This window comes from Boleophthalmus pectinirostris, unplaced genomic scaffold (genome assembly GCF_026225935.1).
Source record: "Boleophthalmus pectinirostris isolate CB_2022bp ecotype Guang Dong unplaced genomic scaffold, ASM2622593v1 HiC_scaffold_23, whole genome shotgun sequence".
NCBI lineage: Eukaryota > Metazoa > Chordata > Actinopteri > Gobiiformes > Gobiidae > Boleophthalmus > Boleophthalmus pectinirostris.
The window spans coordinates 21,880,881-21,890,003 of NW_026571207.1; the positions used below are offsets into that span (position 1 = coordinate 21,880,881).

Here is a 9,123-nt window from a genome sequence, read left to right on the forward strand (position 1 = left end):
TTTACTCAACATGTTTAATGGTACATACATTTTAGATTTAAGTGAACAAAGGAAAAGTACATAACTATTTAAAATACCAGAAATAAACACATCTGCTATATCAGAACCTTTATATGTCAAAATTACTTATGTTATTGATATAAAATAATCAAGGCCCTGCATCTGTATATCACGTGTTTTGAATGCAAAAACAATTCATGGGTGCTTATTGTGGCCCAAATTATCTTACAAGCATATTTACAGCTAATACTCTGAACAAAACCAACATTCACCTTTGATGAGGCTTTAAAGGGAGAATACAAAAGAGCCAGCTGAAAGCCCCAACACATAAACCTAACAGCTATACTTCATGAGGTTCCTTTGTCTGCCTGTGCAGGTGACTTTGGAGGTGCATAGCTGCTTGTTAACTACAAGTTGATTTAAACAGCATGCATATCTTGTGATTAAATTTGAGTTATATTAACAAATGTCTTGTACAACGCAGCAAGTGCCATGTTTTGAAAACACTCCAACCAAATTGTATTACTATATTATAATAAACTTGCCTAAGGTAAGAAAGAAACTTCAAAATTGATAACACTTCTTTAAAGCCTCTCATGGAGGTTGGATACTACATAACTTAATTTGAGACTTAAGGCCCCATGCTAAGCTAAACCACGCTCTCCCGATTGGCTGACACTAGGACAGCTCTGCGGCAAATGGGACATGTGGAATTTTCAGACAACCAACGGTCAATGCAGTGAACATGGTACTCATGAGAGCAGGGCAACTTACGGAGCTTGTTGCCTTCTGCATATTCTGTTATGCAAACACTGCAAGTCTTTAGGGCATCGCTCTCACCAAAGTTGCGCATGGAGAGGTTATCAATTTGTTCTTTGGTTAGTCCTTGGGGTTGGTCTTCATCGTCATCATTTAGAAGGAAAAAGTGGGCGAGGCGAAGGAAAGGAAGAGAACTGGGCTCCTCAAAACTTATGGGAGGCCTGGGTCTTGCCCGACCACCTGCAGCTGGGGGTGGAGCATCGCCTTCATCTGAATTTCCCTCAACTGTCCGTGCCCTAGCCCCATCAGGGGCAGATTGCTGGTCCCCATCAATGGCAACAGTCTCACCAACACTGGGTGCTTCTCCATTGTTGAGGTCAGCTTCAGCCATGTCTGACGGAGTGTTGGTACCACGATTTGAATCAGTTGAATCAGAATCTGAATCCATGAGGTAGCCAAGTTCCCCAAAACCCGTCATAATTTGACGGATCATAGACTGCAATGCCATAGATGTAGCCTCTCCTAAACCTGCATCAGAGATCCGCCTGATAGGGATGCGAATGGTGCTAACATAAGTCCTGACACCAGCACGCTCAGAGCGAGAGAAAGTCCGGCGGAAACCACCACGCTCGCTTTCATAAAGAAAGGTATTGTTTGAGTTCTGAGAGCGGGAGCGAGTGCGACTTGCAATGCTGTCTCTTTGGCGGTACTCCCCTGGACGCACGCGACGCACTTGGAGATCGAGCATTATGGTGGGAGGACGTCGGCCACTTCCACTCCCATCTGCAGCAGTAACCTCCCCCTCCTGAGAATCAGGGTTGATGGGCTCAGCAACAGGTTCTGGTGAAGCCTGGGGTGGCTGAAGATCTTCATCCATAGGGCTTTGTCTAGCAGAAATGTGCTGTCGAGTCCGGGAACTGCCCTCAACCTGAGGTACAGGTGGATTGCTATTAGTAGAATTTGAGCTTTGGGTGCTAGGGGCATTATGTAGAGTTGGAAGAACATATGGCAACTCAAGTGTTAGAGGGGAACGACTTCTAGCTGTTCGTGCCCTTGTTCTGCGGGGCTCAGGACTGCGACTGCGAGGTCTTCTCTGTCCTCTGCGTGGAGAAGGTGACGGGGAAGACAATGGAGTTTGTACGACAGCAACCTCAGGTGACGAGGGTGGTTCTTGAAGTACATGTTGTGAAACTTGTTCATGTTCCGGCTCCGGTTCCACAATTACAGCCAACTCCTCCACCACTGGTTCTTCTACAACATCTGTCTCCATAGGGGCTGGAGGATCTGCATTTTCCACTTCTTCCTCTTGACCATCAGGAGCCACCTGCTCACCATCCACAGCCAAGTTACGGTTTACACTGATTTCCAGACTGAAGCGAAAGTCGCCACTGTTTGGATTGGTTTGACTTACAGCTCGCCAGGACTGATTCCCACGATGACCAGTCCTTGTAGTGTTGCCTGTGCGCCTCACTGTGTTCAGCCAGTCTAAAAGGCTATCTCCATTGACAGGTTCCTCAGGGTTTCCTGGTTGATCTGAAAAAATATAAAGCAGCATAAACAAGATATCACAGTCATTGCATAAGCACATTTAACATTGCCCTTACCGCCAACATCTTCTCCAATCTGTAAATTTGCAGGATTATTCTGTTGGTTTAGGCCATGTTTTATTTGCTGAAGTCTACTGATCAGCTCATCTTCGGTCACCTCACCTAAAAAAAATAAAATTTATATGACATTGCAACTTTGACATACATTAGTTCCAACTTCTTTTAAAGTTAGATGTTAATCTGAGCAAAAAATTAAGGAAAAAAACTTCTTGAGCTGAAGACTGTAATAGGACAATACCAAAAACCTCCGCACTTACCAGGGCATGCCATTGTCCATTCAATGCCCTCTCCCTGCAGGATGCTCCGCTAAAGGATGCTCCAAACTTATATTTTCCCTCCCACTCTCCTGGGACAGAAATGAATTGGACGCTTAAGTTGCCCATTGTCAGCTACATGCCGAGTACGACTACAATTTACATTAGAAGAGGTTAACGAATCTTAAATGTGAGCATACTGGCTGTTTTAAAGGAATAAAGGGGACCTTGTCTTAGGTTGAATACCAGCAAGTATGCCAAATATTTACTGTGATGTATTCAATGCAATTTTGTCCAAATATATGTTCAAACAAGTACAGAAATAGAATTATTTTTTTAGGATGAATTTATCTTATACCTGGTGTTCCCAAAAGATTGTTGTCCCTCATAAGACGATAATCCTCGTCGCTGAGATTATTAACAAACTGGTAAAAAGCCTCTTCTCTGTCCAGGCGGTCAAGCTGACTTCTCCGCTGGGAGTCTGGTTGGTCATTGCCACTTTGATCTGTGCTGTCTGATCCTTCCATTGATGCAGAAGGGGGCACGTGTGGTCTCCAGAAAGAATTCAACAGCTGTAAGCAAAAAAACATTACTTTGTTGATAGTAAATCAGAACGTTCAGATTTTCATTAACAAAAAAAAAATAAGAGTGAGACTGCTGAAAAACTAAACACAAGATGAAATTTTAAAACAACAGTGGTGTACGTCAGAAACACTAACGACTGTGTTATACATCAGTGCTGAAAGCACAAGAACCGTAATATCAGAACTAGTAAAGTAGCTAGAGATAAAAACAAAATGGAATCACCTAGCCTGGGCAGCTAACATTAGCCATGTCCCTAAACAGCGATGCGATCGACACCATCAAAAACAGTTTTTACACAGCGTGTCCTTCAACAAATTAAGTGAACACGTAGTGTTTTGTTTAAAAATGTTACAGATGATCTTCACAGTTGTTACAATTAAGGATTAGCTGATAGATAACGTTAGTTCCCATTTAATTATTAGACTAGCCACTGTTAGCTTAGCTACAGTAGCTAGTCACGCTGCGTGTTAAAAGTAGCGATACTTTCTTAACACTACAAACATCTGGGTTTGTGTGCTATGGTGTGCCGCCACTTTCCATAAACTAATGAAAATATAAATCATACAAACAAAAATGTGCATTACCGCAGGCTAACGAGGAAAGCGACGTCAAGAAATGACGTTAACTGTCTACGTCTAGTAAACATGCTAAAATTACCATCGCCCAGTGAAGATACGATAAAACATTATGACACAGAAAAGCACGGTCGAATACAATACCGGGTTTATGATCTTTAAGTCAACGTGATGGCCGCACAAGCTTAGTTATATTACTCTGTAAAAAAGGCTTGACTGTTTGTCTAAGTGCGATTGGTTTCCATTTTCTTTCTTTGGAGAAGGTACCATGGACGCCTTCTTCCGGATAGTACAGTTTGCTCAGTGTTTAAACTTGCAGGTACCAAGCGCCCAAAATAAACAAAACACCGTAAATACTTGTACTAATAATAATAATAACCATACACTTTTAATAATGAAAGTCATATTTTACTTAGATTAGATTACTGTACAAATACATGTTGAAACCTTAATGGAGGTTGAAACCTTTTTATTTTTTATTTTTTAAAACGAAAGACTAGGTGGGCCTAAAAAAAAGTACCAAAGATTTTCATTATGAACTAATCCAGAATACCCATTTTTGTTAATAATACATATTTCTTTTCCTTGTTTGCTCATTGTTAATCGTGGACGCATCTATTTATATCAAATGCCTTTAGGAACCAACATAGTCGTTGTATGTGAGAGAGCCTAGGAGACTAATTCCTGGGCTAAATAAAAGAGGAGGCCGTTTGCTTTCAGGGAGATGCTGGAGCTGTAGCGTCACGTTGCGGTGCTGCGTGCAATTGCGTATCCATCTACTGAAGAGACATTTCAAATACCTTAAGAATATAACCCTGTATCATAGCCATTTTAAATAGCCAGTTTGTCTACATGCACATAGAGTCATAATCTGACCCCAGTGAGGACCACCATATTCCATATTATGAAATTATTCTAGAATAAAAGAGACCTTCAACAAATCACCACCTTAAATGTACAGTGGCAAATGTAGTGCTCATGTTTCTTAAATTATTTTTAAAGGTTGCTACTTTCACAAACTTGGGTAGTTAGTGTCTTAACCTGCATGCAACTGCATTATCGGTAGGCTACATGAGCAGAACCAAAACCCTATTTTACCAGCTGATTCTTGATGAACTCAGCACTATCCAACCTGTGTAACCCCTATTTTATAAGGGGGAAAAAATCATTATATACTGGTTAGGGTGACCAAACGTCCGTTTTTCCCCGGACATGTCCCTATTTTGCGTCCTGTTCTGGGTGTCCGGGTTTTTTTTATAAAGTGATGCAAATGTCCGGGTTTTCGGTACCATTCATTAAACTGAGCGTCTCTCGTAGTTCTCTGTGACTCAGGAGTCACAAACACAGACACAAAGACACAACCAGTGGTCCACTGGTCCTGGTCTGGTCCCGATCTCAGTCCGGCTCTGGTCCCGGTCTGGTCCCGGACCTGGATCAGTCCTGGTTCAGTCCGTCCGTGCAAAAGTGCGGCATCGCAGTCACGGAAGTCACGTAAAAACGGGAAACGGTCGTTATCCGTTTTTTCCATTCTTCATGTAAACATAAAATCGAAAACTGAAAAAACGAATCGTTATCCGATTTTTTATTTTGGTTTTGGAGACAAATAATGAAGAAAACTGTTGTTTTTTCGTTTTCTTATTTTTGATTTAATATTGAAAAACGAATGAACGATTGATACCCAGTACAACACCGCACCCGCCCGTTAACCGTAGATTATATCAAACTTTTGCGCTGCCTACGCCATGGACTGAACCAAGACCAAACCAGGACTAACCCAGGACTGATTCCAGGACTGAAGAGGAGGACTAATCCACGACTAAACAAGGACTAAACCAGGACTAAACCTGAACTGAAACAGGACTAACCATCGGAAAGGACTTGGAGGAGAAAGGACCTAACGCTGCAATAGGAGGGTTTCAGTCACGTGATCACGAAGACACGCGAATAGCTGGGTTTTACGTAACGTCACAGGGCTACGTTTGTCAGCACGCAAAATCAGATGGAGGGCAGGAAGTGAACTGACTGGAGGAAAATGCCGTTGTGTTGTGTAGTTTACGGCTGTGCCAATTGTTCTAACCGAGAGAAGGAAAAACGATTTTTTTAGAGTACCGAATATAGCCGTCCACAAAGGTCAGAAATGGGAAAAGCTGACAGAAAAACGCCGTAAAAAGTGGATTACAAACCTGTTACCCAGATAGACTGGTTACTGCCGATACACTGCAGTTTTTCCCATAACAGTCTGTACACATAAAATAAGAGAAACATTCACCCCGGCGAAGACCAAACGATAATCATCATTTAGGCGTTTTGCACCAAGGTTGAGGACCCATCCACTGACAAAAAAAATTATATGCCTCCAAACTATTGTACGCCTTCATCTGTTGTCTGGTGTAGAACGATGTCTGAAGAGCTAAATAGTTCGTGATATCCTCTGCCTCGATTGTCGGCAAATCTTTTACTTCGGTTGAAAATTCTCTCATTTTCAATAAGATGGGGTCATGCCCAATATATTTGTCAACTAACTGCTTTTGCCTTGCTACTGAGCTCTAAATCCTTAAAATAAGAACTCTTCTTCATATCTGTGTTCTCCAGAGCCGTGTTTGTCGTGTTTGTCTTCATTTCCTGCCCTCCACCTGAAATTCGCGCATCATCATGATCACGTGACTGAAACGGCGCCCCCCTCGTTAATATAGACGTTATAGAACAATAACACTTTCATTAACCACAATCTACTGTGAACATCTTTTCTATACCCCAGGAGAATCTTGGGAGACCCCTACCCCCAGGTTGGGAATGAATAAATATCTGATCTCTTACGTTTCTGTCAATGTGTGTCCACACTATGATATGATGGCAAAATTAATTAAAATTCACTTAACTGCACAGTGGATGTAATTGTCTTGGCAATCTGAGCACAGTGTCAAATAAGCCTTCAGAATCTCCTTTATTAACCTCTGCAGGTGAATCAGACTTTTGCTTGTGTGACATTCCCTTGCATAATTTCCTTGCTCCTTTATCTGCTATGGGTGACTAAAGAACAAAAACAATGCTAATACCACCTGACAATTTTGGAGGCATACATCACAGGATCTGTTTATGGTGTGAGACAGTCTCTCCAGCTCCAATTAAGCATGCCAGAATGAGTTGCAGTGTGGACCACAGCAGCCCCACTCAGAGTTATGGATGAGCAGTCACTCTAGCGATGCCTGACCCTGAGTGCTAATTAGATATGACATTAAAATAACATGAGCTGAAGCCAGTCTTGTGCAGAAATGAAAATGCCTTTCATTGAAGGGTTTCAATTTAACGAACAGGAGTTGGAATTTACTAATACATTACGTTTTTAAAGCAAGTGTTTGGTTTGGAAAATGTGTTTCATGCTGTTGTCATTTTTACTGATGTCTGTGTTGTATTAATATTAAATAATAGCCTAATGCTTGGTACTGTATGTAGCCTATATAATGGACAGTAAAAAAAATACAGACCAACTCTATTCAGAAAGCAGCATTCAAAATCTTATTTTAATTTGTATATTTACTCCATAAACATTATTACAAAACTCAGCAAGTTACCAATATTACATTATCACCATACAGGCTTGATCACAAATATTTAAAACCTTTGCAACAGTTACAACAAAACAAAAACAAAATAATACTCAAATAATTTACATGAAAATCTATAAAACAGCAAATTGTTCACAAATTATATTTTTTAAGTTTTCATTTTTTCTTGCTTATTTGTGTTTTGCACAGTAACACAACACTCCCACAACAAGATCATGGTCTTATTACAAAACTCCCAACAAACTGTAATTATATTTCTAGTTTTCTGTTGATACTTTCATATTTTGGTTTTTAAAACCAGAAACTTGTCGCTGTAATATCCTTTCCATTGCCCAGAGAGGCGCATAAAAGGTTACTCACACACACAAATACTTCACAGCACTTTCTAAGAAAAATATACACTTACAAAATATGTTACAAATTGGCACACAAAAAATATACAAGATTTTGTAGTGTCAAGAGTTCATTAAGATTCCTTCAGGTAACAACTCTAGACAGTATATATAAAGCTCGGTAATCTTTTAATGAAAAGAGAAAAGTAATTTTTCCGATGTCAAAGAATCATGAAGTGAAAACATCCAACGTAACATTTTAATATACATTCATAAAGAGGGTTAGGTACCTTATATATTTTGCATTTCTTTTTTGTCATCTCTGGGAAACAAAAGATGAAAACAGAACAAAAAAGCTTTCTTAGCACCATTAACATGAGGCAGCTCAACAGTGGCACACTTTAGAACAAAAGAAGAAATTTAGATCAAAACAAATATGGATAAGTACATTCAATTTGACAATAGGCAGACATGAGAGAAGGCAGACTAAATGGGCACATAGCCCACGTGGAGCTTCCCAACAGCAGCTTGTCTGGGTCCTAACCCTGATACACTAGAGGAACCAAACTAATGATATGGTAAGAGGATAAAGAAAATGATTCAGTCTTGCAAAGTGCAAGTGTCAAATAAGGTTGTACAGCAGGATTACCACACCCTGAAACTGGGTGTGGTAATGGGGTAATGGGTTTGTCCACTACTCTCCTGTTCAAAAGAAAATACAAAATAGGCTTCTAAGACTGCATCTCTTATATTATTATACGGTAGGCTATCTGTATATTATTAAATTTTTCACATTTCATGTTGGAGAATAAATTAGTTATTTTATTTATTTAATATAAAATCTCATTGTCAATTAATAACACAATTGTATTGTCCACATTAGGCCGGACATACCGGGCAGTAATGCAATGAATGGTCACCTTTAGGGCCAAGGATATTTCTAGATATTAATGCTTCTTTAACTTGTAATAAGCACTCTGCCAAAACATCACATAAACAGAAATGAAGCACTTGTGTAAACATTTAAAAAGGACACAATAACAGAAAAGTACACTGCAAAAAAAGTGTTGAGAAATGACTTACGCCATTTGAGTAACTTTCATGTAAAACATAGGACATCAATATGGAGTTAATACTAAAACATAGTTTTCTTCATTTACAAAATTACTGATGCCAACTGACTGTTTTCACATTCACATTTATTTTAACTGCAAAATGTAATGTCGTCTGCCCATTCACTACTGAGCTGTGCAGAACCTCTACTTGTAATAAACTGCCTTGATTTTACAGTACAAAACAGTTATTGAACGAGGCACAGCCTCGACTGACAGGCTATTTCCTTGCTCGTACCCTCAGACATCTGCTCTACTCTCTACTTGGTCCAGAAAAGCTCCAATGAACACGTTGCCTCTGATTCTACGGCAGCCTTCAGTGCAGATCCTCCC

At 40.1% G+C, this 9,123-nt stretch overlaps 1 protein-coding gene across 2 annotated transcripts; it reads right to left on the reverse strand.

The window, feature by feature from the left end:
- rlim (ring finger protein, LIM domain interacting) lies at window positions 1–4,069 on the reverse strand. Of its 2 annotated transcripts, XM_020928119.2 has the most exons (5): window positions 3,925–4,069; window positions 2,979–3,192; window positions 2,364–2,468; window positions 2,171–2,292; window positions 1–2,083 (listed from the first exon to the last, which is right to left on the reverse strand). In XM_020928119.2, the coding sequence occupies exons 2-5, from the start codon at window positions 3,145–3,147 to the stop codon at window positions 650–652; spliced, it is 1,830 nt and encodes a 609-aa protein (XP_020783778.1). In that variant the 5' UTR covers window positions 3,148–3,192; window positions 3,925–4,069; the 3' UTR covers window positions 1–649. The 2 variants fall into 2 exon arrangements, with proteins under 2 accessions (XP_020783778.1, XP_020783770.1); XM_020928111.2 differs by having other exon boundaries at window positions 1–2,292.
- Between the last annotated feature and the right edge of the window lie 5,054 nt (window positions 4,070–9,123).

Excerpts from the sequence above, each read along its gene's own strand:
- rlim (XM_020928111.2), bottom strand. The coding sequence starts at position 3,147 with ATGGAAGGATCAGACAGCACAGATCAAAGTGGCAATGACCAACCAGAC. Across the intron at positions 2,469-2,978 it reads CAATCTTTTGGGAACACCAG|GTGAGGTGACCGAAGATGAG; the intron begins GTATAAGATAAA and ends TATTTTTTTTAG. Across the intron at positions 2,293-2,363 it reads GATTGGAGAAGATGTTGGCG|ATCAACCAGGAAACCCTGAG; the intron begins GTAAGGGCAATG and ends ATATTTTTTCAG.